The 18,871-nt window shown below is 42.0% G+C and overlaps 1 protein-coding gene across 1 annotated transcript in view; it reads left to right on the top strand.

The window, feature by feature from the left end:
• wdr7 (WD repeat domain 7) overlaps nt 1–18,871 on the top strand; it is a gene marked incomplete at its 3' end in the record, with an annotated part of 160,685 nt that overhangs the window by 34,916 nt on the left and 106,898 nt on the right. Inside the window, exons 19-20 of the mRNA XM_080743819.1 lie at nt 3,442–3,536; nt 16,004–16,122. Of these exons, the coding sequence (XP_080599945.1) occupies nt 3,442–3,536; nt 16,004–16,122 (214 nt within the window). The remainder of the gene's footprint in view (nt 1–3,441; nt 3,537–16,003; nt 16,123–18,871) is intronic.

The raw sequence follows: 18,871 nt of genomic DNA, 5'->3' as shown, positions 1-18,871 counted from the left end.
TTCTGCGTCCGGGAACATTTTTCGCGGGTCCGTTAGGGTTCGGGTAGGTCAAATTGAACCTGTGAAGACCTCTAGCTGTAATACATCTCTCGGTACCCCTAGGGGTATGCGTACCCCTATTGGAGGAAAAACTAGTGTAGGGGGACAGACAGACACACACATTCACACACAAAGGTGAAGGGTGATTGTTTGGTCTGAGTGGGAGCTGTGAATGATTTAACATGAGTGGCCATGACTGGCCTTCACTACCTCAATACCTCCATGACCATTTCATCAACCGCTGAACCACCGAGCACGGGCCCTGCTAGAAGATAAACGAGAGAGAGAGAGAGAGAGAGAGAGAGAGACTGATGGAGAGGGAGAGTGGCAGGGAGAGACAAAGAAATGGAGAAGCAGAGTGGCTGTGAAAGAAGGTGAACGGCGGGAGACGGGGAAAATGAGAGAGAAAGCGGAGATGGATGGAAAATGGCAGATGAGAGAGATAATGGGAAGGAGAGAGCGAGGCCACTGAACGAGGAGTCAGAGAGACAATGGGAGAGAGGCAAGGAGAGAGATTAAAGGAGTAGTTCATCCAAAATGGGGTTTATTTTCTATAAACTACACACCCCACTAAGCCTTGAACTCATGGATAGTTGATAGACAAAGAAGTTTTGTTTTTGTAGCGAATAACTTGCAACCTCCGTCCTCCTATCCATCTCACAGATCTGGTGCTGAATATTTGAAGCCGTTTTGTCTTTTTCATGTCCCCCATGATCTCACATTTATGACCGTAGAACAGCTCCCTGCCTCCTTCACTGGACTTGGAAAGACAGAGTAGCTGGTGCGATATTAATTAACAATAGTATTTCAGTGTTTCATCTCTGCAGAAATGCATTCTGGATGCAGCGCGACCGATGGACCGATGGATGCATGGGTTTGGTTTAGCCCTAGATCTATAAGCTCGCAGAGCTTGTACTGTAGATGGATTTTTCTTATATATTAAATGATAATAAATGACAATTTAAGATGACAAATCTACGAAGTAACTAGTAACTAAAGTTTTCAAATAAATGTAGTGGAGTAAAAGTAGACTATTTGGATCCGAGAGAGTAGAAGTAAAAGTATTGAAAATTGGAAATACTGAAGTAAAGTACAAATATCTCAAGTACAGAACTTCACCACTTTTAAACCTATCTTCATAAAATTGGTCCTCAGAAAAAAATAGCTTTGCTAAAGTTGCAATGTTAAAGTGGAAGCCATTGTTCTAGTGATAATAAAAATCTAAATATTTTTTTCAAAAATATTGTTGATCCCACAGCTCTCCTAAGAGACTTGGACCAAGTAGAACAAATTGTGCCATTTTATTATGAACATTAGTGAGGATCTATTATACGAAGATGGGTTGAAAAGTGGCAAAGTCCTCCTTTAAGTAAATGTACTTAGTTACTTTACAACACTGGAATAAATGATCTGACTTTGAAGATTACAAAGAGTTTGAATGGCAGAAATCCGTTTAGAATTACGTGTGGTATTAGAACGGGTATCATGCATCCTGCATACTAGTGCACACTGCACACATTACAAAGAATTTTAAATAAAGCACAGCATAGTGGGGAGTGATTATCATATCTCTCTAAAATTAAAATAAAATAAAACCTCGGTTCGAAGTGAAGCGGTGAACCTTTATTCTATGTGTTCTAGAGTTATGAACTCTGTGATCTATACATTCTTTATATATTCTGAATTCTACATTCTTTATATATTCTGAATGAATGAATGATTTTATCTGGAGGGCCGAATTATGTGAAGCTTGACCAATCCTCAAAGTATCCAATCATCAGACCGGGAGGGACACTACACACATATTCTGGACGTACAGGACAGATAAAACCTGTTCATTCTGAACTGAAATGGCCATATATGGACATGGGACACACATTTTGCTTTTTGAAAGCGTATTCATTCTGGACGTACGGGACAGATAAAACCTGTTCATTCTGGACTGAAATGACCATATATGGGCGTGGGACACACAAAGCCACTCATTGGAAGCGGTTTTCACCGCTTCAAAAATAAAAACCTAGAACACACCATCCACTGCCAAAAAGAGTCACTGAAACAACCTGGGTTCAATAGCAACATTTTGTTGCTGTCGTAATGTATGTCCAAAATGGTTTATGTCGCATGTTGAGCTTGTATAGAGCTCATATAGAGCAGGGTCCATATAGAGCAGGGGTCTTCAACGTTTTCAGGCCAAGGACCCCTTTGCTGAGAGAGAGATGAAGCAGGGACCCCCACTGCATAACGTAAAAAATTGTGTTGCAGATTTAAAATTTTCATGGATTTCTTATACAGCTTAGACTTGTTTGACAGCACTATCATCTGTTGGATTAATATATTCAACCACTTGAACTGTCAATACCTACTAGTCTGCTCTTCTTTTCCCTCTACACCAAACCTCTGTGCCAAAAAATAGCCGATCTACAAGCTCTGCTGCGAGGCGTTGTGAACTTGTAGATCGGCTATTTTTTGGCTAATGTTCCACTAAGAATAGGGATGCTAGGGTTCAAGTGATTAATGTAAAAAACATGATCCTATCACACAAAGATTTGGCGGCCCCCTGTAGTAACTCCGAGGACCCCCTTTTGAAGACCTCCGATATAGAGCTCACACCTGTACAGCTTGTTTTGTTGCACACACTTTTTCCCCATGCTTCTAGTCTAGACCATCGTGTGTGCGTGCGTGCGTGCGTGCGTGTGTGTGTGTGTGCGATCGCTTGCACCTGTTACCACAGGCTTGAATGACTGAACGTGTAATTTGGGGTCTCTTGCATTCTGGGTCCTAATGCATGGCCCCTCTGTTTACTCTCAGGCCACGCTCACACAGTTAAGGCACATGCCTTGTGCTTTACCTTGTTTGGGAGCTCCAGGGGAAAAGTAATCAGAGTAAATGTAATCCGAGTATGTCCTGTTTGTTTTTCTTTCACTCAGGACAGAAAACTAACAATAACGGGCATCAGTTCTTTTGTAACGGCCGGTAGAGAAGGCAGCGATTTAAACATGAACGACCCCCCCGCGACGCGGCGAACGCAGACATCAAAGAGTTTGACGTGTTTGCACGTTGTGGACCTCCTATGAGTTAAGGCTGTCCTTAAGCCACAGAGCAAGCTTGCCTCGTCAAAACATGTGACTTCCATAGGGAATGAATTGGACGGTGCTTTACCTCCCGCCTCCCCCTAGGTAAAGCACAAGGTATGTGCCTTAAATGTGTGAACTCACTTGAGACTGTCTCTCCTCTACTCTATTCTCCTCTTCCTCTCCTCTTCCTCTCCTCTTCCTCTCCTCTCCTCTCCTCTCCTCTCCTCTCCTCTCCTCTCCTCTCCTCTCCTCTCCTCTCCTCTCCTCTCCTGCTTAAATATTTCATGTCCCCCCTCCTCTCTCTCTGTCCCCCGCCCTCCCCTAGACCTCCCAGACCAGGCACACCAGAGACCGCTCGCAGGATGTCCTCCTCCCCGGCACAGCCCTCCAACCCGGCCGCTCAGGCTCAGATCAAACAAGGTAAAAAACTACAAAAGGAGGCGCTGGGTTGGTACCACGCCTCCCCCGGGGGCAGGGGAGGGGGGGCGGGAGGGCCTCCCCCAGCAGGCAGGAGGAGAACAGAACAGGGGGAGAGGAGGATCAGAAGAGGGGGTGGCGGGAGGGGAGGGGAAGGGGGGAGACAAGAGGAGGCTAAAGCCCCGTTAATACCGATCCATCTAAAAAAAATATATATGTGAATATTGTGTAAAAGTAAAATGTCTTGAAACGTTCATATATTCTAGATCAGGGGTTTTCAAAGTGGGTCGACGGGACACCCTGGGGTGCCATGACGGTGCCATGGCATTGGTCCGAAGGTTCATTAGTCTGAAGGTTCATTAGTCCGAATTTGTTAAGAATACTATGCCTAACTCTAACCCTAACCCTAACCTTAACCTCAGTAACCCTAACTAAATTCGGACTAATGAACCTTCGGACTAATGAACCTTCGGACTTATGGGCAGTCCCCGCCATGACGGCAGTCCAGGGGTGCCACAAGATAATTTGATATTTATTAATATTTGGAATTTATTTGGACACTTCAAAATATATTTAGTATAATTTTAAACTTGTTATTTTCAGTCAGTTCTAACCAAAATGGCTATTATCTCAATGTTTTCCTCGCAACATAATCGCTAAAATATGCCATAAATATAAGGTGTTGGGAGTGAAAATTAAGAATATAATGTAGGGGTGCCTCGGATGAAAATAATATTTATAGGGGTGTCCTGAGCCAAAAAGGTTTGGGAACCCCGGTTCTAGGCACATTGCACATTCAGTTAATTATTCCAAACCCTTTTTTCTAAAAATGCTGAACTTTTATGGCATACAGCTCATGAGTCCATATTTCAAAATATTGCACGAGACCTCTCAAAACAAGGATTTATAATAGAGAAATGTCAACCTTCTGAAGTCAGAGTTGCTTGAAGTCCTGTGGGGGAGTGTCCACAGTCAGTTATGATTTGGGGTGCTTTATGGTCAATGACACAATATTCTAAACTAGCCATTTTGGGCAGCAGTTCTTCTCCAGCCTTACTGTAGGTAGAAACAGTGGTGGACAGCAACTATGGTTACTTTAGTACTGTTAAGTGCATTTGTGGAGTTTGTATTTTTTTGTTTTTGTATCAAGTTGATGACTTTCACTCTACGCTACATTAGGGGTGGGCGATATGGAAAAATACAATATCAAGATATTTTCCCAAGCTGCATCACGATACACGATCTTATCACGATTCTTTTTCATGTTGGTTTTTATGTATTTTTCAAGTAACTTAACTGTACAACCACCTGCAGTTCAAGGTAACAGAAACTAAAAGAAAAAGGAGTAACAGACCATTTAGACCAGTGGTCCTCAAAGTGGGTGTCCAGGGACTCTCTGGGTTCCTTTTGGGAGGTCTAAATTGACCCTTACAAGTATGTAACTCTGACAGTATACAAATGAAATCAGTATACAATGAAATCAGTATACAAATTTGTATACTGTCAGAGTTAAGTGGAGACCTTGACATTTTAAAGTTTGAGAACTACTGATTTAGACCAAATGAATTCTGCAATGAATCTCTGTATTAACAATTCAACAGGATTGTTCACCAGGAAGGCTCCCTCATTGTATCACGATATATACGATATCTCTGAAAAGGCATATTGTGAAGACATTGTATCGTCTCATCATATTTATCACATTTCAAATAGCAATGTTGTACTTTTGACTCCACTGCATTTCTAGGAAGTGTTTCTTGGGACCAAAATGTACAAAAGTATATCATGAACTAACCACTTAAGCCCTATTTCAAGTATGGTGAAAATAGCCTGATCTACAAGCTCATAGTGCGTAGCAGAGCAACATATTCTGAGCTTGTAGATCTGCTAATTGTTTTGAAGGTTTTCTGAAAATGTACTTGGGTAAGTTGTGCTTTTGAATACTTCTGAGTGTTTACTTGAGTATATACTTTGTCCATCACTGGATAGAAAGCGATTCTGTGAAACAATCCTTTTCCGTCTCCACTTTAGTCTGTGAATGAACCATCTCTTCTTCTGTGATAATGAAAGATCACTCTTCTTCTCTGACTAAATAACATGAAGGAACAAGGAAGGTAATTTAACCAAGCCGCCACAATCACCATACAGCTGAATGTTTCAGGAGATAATCACACACACACACGCGCACACACACACACACACACACACAGACACACACACACGTCACACAAACACATATGGACGCTTGCCCACACGCGCACACACACACACCTGCTTGTGTACAGATGACCCACACAAAGTCCCCATCACGCACACGCGCGCACACACACGCACGGTCGACCACACATTCGCACCGTTTTCATTAACTCTCACAAACGCACATGTGTAACGCACACAATTCAAACACACACGTGTGTGTGTGTGTGTGTGTGTGTGTGTGTGTGTGTGTGTGTGTGTGTGTGTGTGTGTGTGTGTGTGTGTGTGTGTGTGTGTGTGTGTGTGTGTGTGTGTTTGTGTGTGTGTGTGTGTGTGTGTGTGTGTGTGTGTGTGGGAGGGGCGCACCAGGCTATTGTGCGTCCATAATGTAGGCGGAGTGTGACAGGCGTGTGTTTGCTGGTGTTCTCATTCAGGCCACACGCCTATTCACCAGCTTTTCAGAGGGAAATGCTCTGCGCTGACCTCTGAAACGCCTCGCTTAACCCCCTCGGAACCCCCCTAGTCCTGGAGCCCCCCCCCTCTCTCTGAAGTGCCTCGCTTAGCCCCCCCTCGGAGCCCGCCCCCCCCTGACCCCCCTCCCTCCCTGCACCTCATTTATTAACCCATTAAGACCTGAGGTCCATGCTACAACATGTCTTCTAAATGAACAGTTTCTTAAAAAAAAAAAAAAAAAAGCATAGCACGAAATTACAAATTATTCAAAATGTTTCAAAAAAATTCAGAGAAATTTTTTAATATTTGTCCAAAAAATGTACAGATGTACAAGCTTGCATTGTGGCACACTGATATTTTCAAAACATTTGAAAAGTTGAAATGGGACGTTCTGCATAACGAGTACTTTTACTTTTCGTACTTTAATTACATTTTGATGCCAATACTTTTGTACTTTTACTCAAGTACACATTTTGAATTTCTGGAAACTTGTTGTAACAGAGTATTTCTACATTGCAGTATTGATACTTTTACTTAAATTAAGTAAAACGTGAGTGACCACTCACGTTCTTAACTCATTCTGTGCCAATCACGTGTATACACGTGATATATTAGCGCATCCCACAGTGCCAATCACGTGTATACACGTGATTCAAAAAAAAAAAAAAAAAAATTTTGAAAAATTTTTTTTGAAATTTTTTTTTTGGACCCCATCAAAACTAGTGAACATGATTTCAATCGCGATTTTGCATGTTTAACCCCCATACAACCCCCATACAACTCAGGTAGCAGACCTCCAAGCTCACAACAGTGTAAAACATAATGGCTATTATCTCAAGAATGCCTGAACGGATTTCCAATCGGATTTTTTTGTTTGAAAGCTGTGAACAAACTGCACAAACCCACAACAATGCAATCCAGGATTGCATTGGATTTTTTAGAGCTCATTCTTCTCTGTTTTTTTCCCATGCATGAGGTGTGCAAGGTTTAATCATGGCTAAGTTGACGAAAATAAGGCTTTTAAAATGCTTGGTAGCCAATAGCTAACTTCAAGCTAACTTCATCCTCTTCCTGTACATGCACAAAGGAAAGTGTTTAGGCAAGTCATGGCTGCAGGGCTTCTGCATATACCAGCATATCTCTATGGGATTGTCTGTGGCACACTTGGCCCCCTCTAGTGGTGAAAGGGTGGCATTAAATGAGTTAAGTTATGGTCTGTTGAAAAAAAAAAAAAAAAAAGAAAAGCTTGGTATTTTGACCAAAAGCGAAATCTGGGAAAATAATCCGAGATACATAACCTCTGAATCTCATAACGTGTTGCCAGACAGAGCGGAGAATTGACATGAAAAGGTTTGAGCGCCGCTGATATAGAAAACCCATTAGATTTAGAAGGCATTTTTAGAATCGGCCTCACGTCTTAGTTGGCAAGGTTTTTTCCCTCAACAGCAACAATATTCCAGGTTCCACAACCTGAAAAGTTCTACTCACTACCGGATGTGAGCCGGGGTCATCAAGTCTGCACACGGACAAATGTGTCCGTTGCAATTCTTTGTTTTTTCTTTTTTACATACCATTAGAATGTTCTTATTTTGTATGTACAGTATGACGCTGATTTACTATGACTACTATATACTAGTGGTTCAAGAACCTGGTTGTTCACCCTCAGAGTTACAGACCTGTTATGGTCATTCAGGGTTAGCTCTTTGTGTTTCTGGTAATATTATTGTCACTGTTTATTAGTATTTTTTGTCCATGGCAAAAAATTAAGCCCAATGAAGCCTTGAATTCATGGATATGTAAGTGTTTTTGTCGCATTCCTAAGCCACTACTTTGATAGTCTCGCGTGGCCAGACTGTTGACTCCCACAATTTGCAAATGCTCCCGGCATACAGTCTGGAGCAACGGAAGTCTTATCATGAGTGGGAGATAAAGGGATGTGACGCAGGCACCCGCTCCCTTGGTGCAGTAGTGATAACAAGTTACTGTATGTCTTCTTTCAATATTTTTGGGGGCTTTATTTCATCCTTCTCTGGTGTTGTTGGTGTTCCTTCCATGATGTTTTCAGATGTTTTCTTAAACTATTCACGCATAACAATAATATGCCGCTCGAATGACTCTCTCTGTGCTAGTGTGCTTCTGTTATGTTTCCAATGGGTCTACAGTTCATTATAATGACTCTGTCTGTGCTAGTGTGGTTCTGTTATGTTTCCAATGGGACTAAAGTTCATTATAAAGACTCTGTCTGTGCTAGCGTGCTTCTGTTATGTTTCCAATGGGACTACAGTTCATTATAAAGACTGTCTGTGCTAGCGTGCTTCTGTTATGTTTCCAATGGGACTACAGTTCCGTGCAGCAGTGACTACTTCCGTTACTCTGTAGTTGTAGTTCCAGACTCTATACAGTATATCATTCGGAGATTGTGGAATAGTTGTCTGGTTACGCAAGACTACTACTTTGATGACCAGCGGAGACTCCGGTAGGAGACTCAAAAAGAGTCTTCCTACTGAGTCTCCTGCTGACCGATGAGCTGGTCATCACATTTTTGGCTTGGAAATTCAACAAAAACAAAAGAATTTCCCTGAATTCAAGGCGTCATGGGTTGTGTTATTGATCAAAATAAAAATAAGTGATTGTCTTGGGTGAACTACTCCTTTTAAGGTCTTAATTCAATCCAGAGGAAAAGCACAGGACGTCGCTGACGGTTTATCCCAACCTGAAGGATCATTTTGTGCAAAATATCTATTATTAATTAGTTTGTTTTCACATTCCTCTCATACTACTTTATATCTCTCTCTCTCTCTCTCTGTCTTCATATTCAGATTCTCTATCGTTTCCTCTTTCCTTATCGCGTCTGTCGGGTGGAAATCTCATGTGTCCACTTTTTGTGTCCAATACATTTTTACTTTTCAGGATTCAAATTCAAAAATGGCAAATGTAGCAGATCGACAAGCTCAATTATTCGAGGCTTGTGAATCTGCTACTTTTGATGCTCTTTTGTGACGCTTTAGTATTATCAAGTTTACACTCAAAAAAGTGTGTGTAAATGGGAGTTCTGTGTCCGACAGCGACAATATGTTTGTTTTCACATCTCGGTACGTCTGTATCTCATTCTCTCACTCTTAATATTCAGATTTTATATCGCTTCCAATTCTCTGTCCTCTCTCTGTCTCTTTCTTTCTTGATGGAATTTAGTTTTCATTTACTCCTTTCATTTCTCCTTCCACGTATGTTTTTTTGCGCTCCCGCTCTCTGTCGTGTACCTCCGTCTGCTCTCGTGTTGATTTATGAATGAATTTATATTGTATATTCCCCCCCCTCCCCCGTCTCTTTCTTCCATCATATTTTAAAACCTTCCTCCCCTCTTTGACTGTTGTTTCTCTTTCTCTCCTCTTTTCCTCTTGTTTTTTTTTGCAAGCTGCTGCATCTGCCTCAGCCACCACCACCACCTCTTCTTCTACTACTGCCCAGGGGGGATGGGGACCCCCTGGGGGTCCCCTCTCTCAGGGGGTCCCTGTATCCCCTGGCCCGGGCCAAGCTCCATATAGTTTCCCCTCAGTCAACGAAGGTACTGATTGGCTAGCTGGCTGCCGCTGCTTTAGGGACCACATGACTCTCACAACCAATCACACACATGCAGTATCTTTGTCTGTCTGTCTGTCTCTGTCTCTGGCTTCCCGTCTCTGTCTGTCTGTCTCTCTGTCCAGGGCTGTCACGATTATGACATTTTACATAACGATTAACGGTCACTCAAATAATTGCGATTAACGATTTAATTGTGTTTTTGTCGTTGACAATTACATTTCTGTTTGGCTTGTAGGCTTTGAAGGCAGATATGACATGACCTAAATATACAAAGAAATAATTGACATATTTGACAACTTCACAAAGAAAATTGATTGTGGAAATAGCTGATCTATAAGCTCACGTGTCACATTGCGACTCGTGAGCTTGTAGATTTGTTATTTCAACTCATTTGGAAAAAAATTGAAAATATATTAAACATTTTCAACATGGAAATGATTATGACGATTATGACAAAAGTAATTGCGATTATGTAAAATAATTGCATTTAGACAATTATGTAATAATTGTGACAGGCCTACATCTGTCTTTCTGTCTCTGTTTCCGAGTCTCTGTCTGTCTGTCTGTCTAGTTTCATCTAATCTCTGTTTCTTTTGGTCTTACACTCTCTTCTCGCTCTCTGTCTCTTTCTGTTTTCCCGTGTCTTTCTTTATACTTCATCGTACGGCGGGATCGCTACCCGGGCCGTTCTCCGAGCCCACAACGCATCGCTTTGTGAGCTTGCAGGAAAGGCTGTTTTCGGGAAGCGACACCTGCCATACGATGGAATATGACTTATTTTCTTTTCTGTTTCTCTTCCCTTCTCTGTGTTGCTCTCTTTCTCCGTCTTTCTTTCTTTCCGGCTGGGAGACTCCCCGAACACACAGGATAAAACAGCGTAACTGGCGGAGGTAGCCGAAAGCCTCGTCAGCCTTAAACTTAATCTTTTCATGTTCCACAGAGCGATACAGGACAATGCATTGTTTGTTCACATTATAATACAGTCTGAAATAAAGGCACGGTACGCTATATAAATACACAGCAACAGGCTGAGCTGGGCAGACTGGCAGCGTGACTTAGATTGATACTGTGAAAGTGAACCGTTACAGCAAATGATTGTACAGCAGCATAATAATATATGTAGGTACAATATATGCAAACACAACGTGACATCAGCTAAATGTGTCTAGACATAGTGTCTGATCTGGTCTTATAGCTAGAGAGAGCGATGACATCGGCAACGTTCCGACCTAAAACGGTCCAAGACTCTTTCAAGGCATTCAAAACAGAGTTTTCAGAATTTCAAATTTAATATGTTTATCTTTATTGTCCCAGAGGGGATGTTTGTCTTCACAAGTCATAACACCAAACGACATACAGTATCACCAAGACAATACATGAGGTCCCCACTGTACACAGAAAATACATCCTATCGAGGGGGCCGTTTCTGGCTAAAACAAACCTCTTCCACCTTCAAGGTTCTGTATCTTCATTCTTCACCCAGATGGCATGAGGTCAAGGTAGTGATACAGGGGATGATCAGTGTCGTTTGTTATACTTACTCAATAAAGTTAGACCAAAATTACTTGGCAAAGATTGCTTTGTTTTAACCATGGAGGGTCTCCCCTTTCTCTCTCTCAGCGGTCAGCAGAATTTCTCTCTCTCTCTCTCTCTCTCTCTCTCTCTCTCTCTGTGTGTATATTTCTCTGATTCTCACATCAGTCAAGCACTCTTCTCTTATTCCCATTAGCGTCCTATCCCAGGTTTCTGTCTGTCTATTGGTCGGTCTGTCTGTCAATCTGTCATAACTTGTCAGCCTGTCTGTCAGTCTGTCTGCTAACCTGTCTGTCTGCCTTTCAGGGCTGGGTTCAACTCCTTTTCAGTGAAGCCAATGCATCACCAGAGTTGTCTTAATCACGTTTAAATCCTACAAGACAATCATTAGAATTATTCTTTATGATGAAGTTACTGTTTCATGTCTTGTTATACAGTATGTTATGTTCTATTTGTAGTGCTCTACATACAGATCCTTCTCGAAAAATTAGAATATTGTGTAAAAGTAATATTTCTTGAAACATTCATATATTTCTTGAAACTTTCATATATTCTAGATACATTGGACATTCGGTGAATTATTTCAAACCTTTTTTTTGTTCAAATTTTGAATTTGTATGGCATACAGCTCATGAATATCAAAAGTCCATATTTCAAAATATTACAATATTACACAAGATCACTCAAAACAAGGATTTATAATAGAGAAATGTCAACCTTCTGAAGTCAGAGTTGCTTTAAGTCCAGTGCGAAGTTTCTGAAGTCAGTTATGATTTGGGGTGCTAGGGCATCTGCAATGCTTTTTTACACAATATTCTAATATTTCGAGAAGGATCTGTATACTCTTCTTAACCACTTTAGACCCGGTGTCCCAATTTTGGGCATGTCATTGTGGGTGAAAATTAAAATGTTAAGCGTTTTACAACATTTTGAAAGAGAATTGACCCCCAGCCCTGGGGTCCTGGTCTTTGCTTTGTTTTCTTTCACAGTTTTGACTTCTGTGCTGTCCAGTGTCCAGTACAGTTCTTTCTATATGTCTGTCCTCGTGCCTGTCTGTCTATCCTGACGGTTTGCCTTCACCAACTCTTGTTTGCATGCTTGCTCTTTTCACTGGAGGCGATGGGGATGTACAGTATGTTAAATAAATAAACGCATAAAAAAATACTTGCTGAAGGCGAGATATAATTTCTAAATTGACACCTCGTGGACAATCAGAGTTCCCAGTTGAGGCCTCTTTGCATTTTTGCAGAAAAATATTTTACTTGTTTTTGACATAAACAGACCATTTAACAAATATTTTGTATTTATATGTGTAGATGCAGCATTTATGTTTGACACCCCGTTCCCTCTTGGCAAAAAAATATGTATATCTTTTTTGACTTGGACATTTCTTCTTTTGGTAATTTTTTCAGCTGTATGTAATGCAGTCTTTTGCCTTTCACTCTCGCTGTTTTGTTTTTTGTTTTTCTCTTTTTTTAACATATTCCCAATTTCAAGCGAATGTCCTCATTCTCCTCTTTTTTTGGGTTGTGGTTGTAGGAAAAGAAAATGCCTTTTTCAAACCAGCAATTCCATTGAAATTTATATATAAAAATATATATTTAAATGGAAACTGAATAATGTCAACAATATGTTTCTTCGATAAGTTAATCCAAGGAAAACAAAGCAAGCATGCTCACAGAGCTTAGTCCCTTATTGGTAGACGTTCTGGCTTTGTTGTTCTAGAATCCTCCCAGCTAGGTTCTAGAATGCTTCTTCATGATGTCCTTTAGAGACGTGAAAATGCCAGCCGTCTAAAACACGTCTTGTTCGCACATTAGTCCTCAACCTGTCGTCAGTGTCCGTACAGAAGCCTCAAACCCTGATTTATGCTCTGCTGCGTCGTGTTCTGAGCCTATATAGGCTAACTTTTGGTTTGCGACGCCATCACGGGCGAAGTATAAATCAGGCTTAATCTCTCCTTGTTTCAAGATGATGGCATGTTGTCATCAGGGACGCAGCCAAATAATCAAGAGCATATTCTGAAAGAGAGTCTGTTGTTGAATTTATTGTTCCCTGGAAATTTCACCTAAGGCAGTGGTTCTCAACCTTCTCAGGCCGCGACGTGCCCCCCAAAATAATCAACTGGGGACCCGCCACCCTGAAAAGCACTTGGAATTGAACCATTCATTTTATTGAGACTCGGTTCCACAGATAAATATTGTGCAGTAATTGTCTTTTCGTTCTCTTTTCTTTATTATAATTCTTTGCCTAGGTATTAAAAGGTTCTGAAAAGCCATTAAATTGTCACTTTACTGTCATCTGGGTCCTGACCCACAGGTTGAGAACCACCGCGCTAAGGGGAACTGAAGGGTATGGCCTTCAAAGAGACACTGACCACATGTTTTAAAGAATCTTCTCTAGGGTGTGTGTTTCCCAAATAAACTCAACGGCTAAGTCCCTGCCCCCCCTCCCCTCCCCCTGTACTTTAATGATCGAGGTAAGTTTAGTCACAACTAGCAAAGAAATCTACATCGAATTTCTTTGTTGCTCATATAGTCATCAAGCACATCCTTTGGTCTTACACGCCAATTTTATACACCATTGCATGACTGCGTTGCTTTGCCAAGGAGATCTTGTCTTGTAGGCAAGCGACGCCGTTATCATGTGATGGTGTGTGAATAGAACTTTACAGTATCAATGATGGCTAATCAACCCATATATTGTCCTGATATATGCGAATAATATACAACATTTGGTTCATGTTGAGTATCACTGTATAGAGTTCTACATAGACCCATTTTCTACTATCAAAATGTGGTGTTTTTTTGTGTTTTTCGGTGGGGAAGAAATATATATACATACAGTATATACAGTATACGGTATATACTTAAATATATATGTACTCTACGTCTGATATTTGTAAACATCTGTGGCTCACAGAAATACAACTGTGGCGGGAAGTTAAAGTGACACCTTGATATGTTGAGTTTCTAGTGTTTCCATGACACAGAATGTTTCCGTATGGTCACGATCGTGTCTCCTCTGTTAAACTGTTATCGGGCAATTTAAGCTGCCCGTTTCTACAACCGCAACGCGAGGCGGAACTACGGATGCTATGACGTAATCGCCGCAGCAGTCAAAACCGTTAAGCAAACAGCCGCCGGCGACGGGTTCCCACCCCTTTTACTGAACTCTTTGGTTCCCATGGCGACGCGTCTACGCAGCAGGCATTGTAGACGCTACGTGGAAAGGGAGCTTCTGGCGTTGTAGAGACGGCTGCGACGGTGGCAGGTTTATCTATCGAGCGCTCATCATTTCCGGTCACCGTTGTCATCTGCCATAGCCGCCCAAAGCTTAAATTGTCTGTTATTCCAGTGCGCCAAATTATTGTTGTTTTAACTTCTTCTGATTACTTAAATAAAATATGGCATGTAGTTGATTTTGCTTTGCTAGCCTTCGCTGTTCACATCAAACATTTCAGATTTCTACAACAAGCTAGTTTTCAGTGGCAACGTGTTCATAAAAATCAATACAAATTGTGTTGGAGAAAAAAATATTCACAATGGGACATTCTTGACAAAAACGAAAGACTAAAACTCAATGTCAAGGTATTGCTTTTTTCTGTTTGCTATTATGTACTGTTTCCATTAGCCCATTTCCAAATTCTGGCAATTGAGTCATTTTGCACAGAAAGTGAAATGCCCTCATCCGGGGGCTGGTGGGTTCGATAGGTTTCCATCCCTCAGTACAAGTGTTGTCAACTTGTCATTAATGTGTTTTTGAATACTTTATTCAAATATGTGTATAAATGTTAGTTTGTTCATGTGTGTACTGTATGTCTGGGCGGGGGAGGGGGTGCTGCTGCTGCTATATGGAAACCCTTATATCTGTAGAAAGACAGTCCGATGTAAAATGATGTGATGAAATTCGAAACAATCCCATTAATCCAAAACGTACAATATGCAAACTCAAAACCAGTAACATGTCATTAGGTCGAACTCCCTTTGGTCTGACCACCTAAGCCTAACCTTAATCCTAAACCTAACTTCAGTAAAACTATGCGTAAACCTAACCCTAACCCTAACCTCAGTCGACCCAACAGGAGTTCGACCTATGGAACCTGAGGCCTCCTCAGAACCCGAGTTACTCAGTTACTTTTTAGTTTTAGTTTTGGATTTTGGGCATTAAAGGAGAGGGGAAAAACAAGGATATTGTTATGTTTTCATATGGCAGTTGCTTCCGTGTGTGAGGATGAGTAGGCCTGTCACAATTATTACATAATCGTCTAATCGCGATTATTTGACATAGTCGCAATTATTTTTGCCATAATCGTATAATTGTTTTCCATGTTGAAAAATGTTCTTATATTTTCAAACCTTTAAAAAAAAATAGTCGAAATAGCCGATCTACACAACGTGTCTATACTTATAAGTATAGTAGTCAAATATGATAATTTCTTTGTATATTTAGGTTATGCGTCATATCTGCCATGTGCAACTTCAAAGCCTAAAAGCCAAACAGAAATGTAATTGTCAACTACAAAAAACACAATTAAGTCGTTAATCGCAATTATTTGAGTGACAATTAATCGACACGTAAAATGTCATAATCGTGACAGCCCCGAGGAAGAGATGAATAAAAGTTGTATTCTTTGCTCTCCCGTGGTACAGTAGTTTTCCTGACTGGTTGTTTTTGTTGGTGTGTGTCTTGGTTTGTGTGTGCAGGCTGGAGTCAGCTGGCTGCCATGCACTGCGTGATGCTGCCAGATCTCCTGGGCCTGGACAAGTTCAGACCTCCTCTGCTGGAGATGTTGGCCAGGAGATGGCAAGACCGCTGTCTGGAGGTGACTAACACACACACGCACAGTATACTAATATTATACTTAACCAAATGATCATTATTATTATTGTTATTATTACAGTACTTGTGCAAGCAGAGCGTGCAAGTACTGTAATCGGCTGAGTATGTATGTACAGTAGGTGACTGGGTTTTTTGAAGACCATAGCCCTGAAATGGCTGGGATTCTGGGAATGTACTGTGTGTATGTAGGTGTCTCCCTACAGCCAATGAGGGACCAGCATTCCTGGTGATGATGTCAGCAGAGTTTGGTATACAGTATAGGAGCGCTCTTGGTAATGTCTTCATTAACACAACGGCTGCCCCTGAGCCAAATTCTTTCACAAACGAGATAATGTTTCCATGGTAACCCGCATCTCAGACGCTTGCTACGGCCATTATCCATTGACTCCTATTCTATGCTGAAACATAAAAACGGCTTTATCTCTGAATAAGGTGCAAATAACGCAAAGGAGGCCGAGATCCGCTTGTTTTCACGGCGACACTATGCCCTGATGGTCGGCCCCGGTTAGGATTTTAGTTTCGCGACCGTTTGTAAACAAACAGATCTCCTTCCTGGATCGTCAGTGTACACACACGTGCACACGTACAAAGCTTCCGGGGCTCTTCAAAATAAAGCGTAAGTGAATGGTGGCAGCCGTTGTGTTAACGGGCGAAGACATTAGGTATGAGGCCAGCAGTGCACACCTCGTGGCGCGCTCCGCTTGTGCACAAGTAGGCCATGTGTGGCCTGCTTGAGCGTGAGGCGCAAGTTGGCACCTCCACAGAGTGCAGTTCTAGTTATTATTATTATTGAGGGTTGAATCAACAGGGTCCACATTCTATACTTAATGCTGAAATTGATTTCAAATATTGACTTTATTGTGCTTTAGACAAAAAGATTAGAGTCTTCATGGTGTAATCCAGAGGGATTTCATTTTACATAATTAAAAGAAAAGACGAAAATTCAAGTTTTTGAACTATTTCCTCAATAGCTCTGCAACGAGGCAAGCAAAACTGACAAATACAGTGTCTACATCTCGATTAAGGCATTTTAAACAAGTGGTAAGCCCACTCATTAGCTCTTACTGTGCCGATCCCGAACTAGTTCGGCTTTATTTGGACCTTATTATCGTTCGGGGTGCCGATCCTGAACTACTTCGCTTTTTATATAAAATAAAAAAAACACCCAGAGGCCTTACCGAAGCACCGGGCTAAATTTTCGAGCCGGCCGCCAGCCGTCATCTGTTTACATCGGCCCGCGAGAGCGTCGCGCCGCCGATATTTGCCATCCACTCCAATGCAATCCAGGATCTTTAGAGCTCATTTTCTCTGTTCCATGCACATCCATGAGGTGCGCAAGGTTTAATCACGGCTAAATCGCCAAAAATAGGGCTTCTAAAATGCTTGGTAGCCAATAGCTAACTTCAAGCTAACTTCATCCTGTTTCTGTTCATGACACAAAGGAAAGTGTTCAGGAGCGTCATGGTTGCGCACGGCTTGTGCATATACAGCGTATGTCTATGGTGGATTCTCTGGCCATTGGGCTAGGAAGTCCTAAACCGACCACCTCCACAAACCGTTCCCGATATACCACCAGCAACTGAACAACTCAGTGTGAACACCAACCCACCAACCAAAGCTGAAATCATCAAGGCCATCAAAAAGATGAAAAGCAGCAAGGCTAGTGATCCAGATGGCATCCCTCCTGAGGCACTTAAGGAAGATCCAACAACATCAGCAGAGATGCTACAGCCGCTCCTGCGAAAGCAGATTTGAGGCGAGGCCATCTGGTCAAACTACCCCAAAAAGGTGTACTGTCGCAATGTGGTAATTGGCGAGGAATCATGCTCCTATCTGTCCCCAGCAAGGTCCTGACCAGAGTCATCCTGGAGAGATTGAAGGAAGCCCTGGACAAGAGACTTGAGACCAGAGCAAGCAGGGTTTCGCCAGGACAGGTCAGGTACAGACCACATCGCTACTCTGCGTATCATAATCGAACAGTCCATTGAATGGCGACTTCTCTCTACCTAACATTCGTGGACTTTGACAAGGCCTTTGACAGTTTGGACAGAGAGACTCTGGAAGCTGATGCAACACTATGGTAGTAAATTAAAAGTAAGTAAGCCTTGCCGAGCCATGAGGCCCATAGGGCAGAAGCCTATCTCCTGTTTCTGTAGCGTGAGGTAGCTTGATGTACAAGTACACCCCCTGGACATGACGCTGGGACTTACCCCCAATCCCACCCTTGATGCTTAGTCTTTGGTATGACCTGACCGGGGTTTGAACCCCGATCTCTCACTAGGCCACTGAGCTGGTTACACTATGGACTCCCTCATAAATTCATTAACCTCATCCAACACCTGTATGAGGACTCCAACTGCCAAATTATCCACAACGGAAAGCTAACTTGCCCTCTTGCTGTTAAGACCGAGGTGAGACAAGGCTGCATGTTGTCACCAACAATCTTCTTGATGGCCATCGACTGGATCATGAGAAATACAACCAGTGGACCTTCACCAAACAACTTGAAGATCTGGACTTTGCAGAAGACGGTGGATCAGATGATGACGTCAAAAGCAGAATTAACAAGGCCAGAGGCAGGCGTGCACGACCTGCGTTTAATCAGCCTACAGCCATATTTCGGTGTGACCACATTGGGGGTTTTCCTCCATTGTGCAGATGGTGGTTTTCACTGTTTACAGTGAATGTCACCTGAAGACCTGAAAACTCTTGCAGGTGACTCTTCAGTTGAC

This window comes from Nannobrachium achirus (genome assembly GCF_963921795.1).
Source record: "Nannobrachium achirus genome assembly, chromosome: 15".
NCBI classification, from domain to species: Eukaryota; Metazoa; Chordata; class Actinopteri; order Myctophiformes; family Myctophidae; genus Nannobrachium; species Nannobrachium achirus.
Note: the sequence above shows the minus strand (reverse complement) of the source record. Positions and strands in the feature narration are given on the sequence as shown.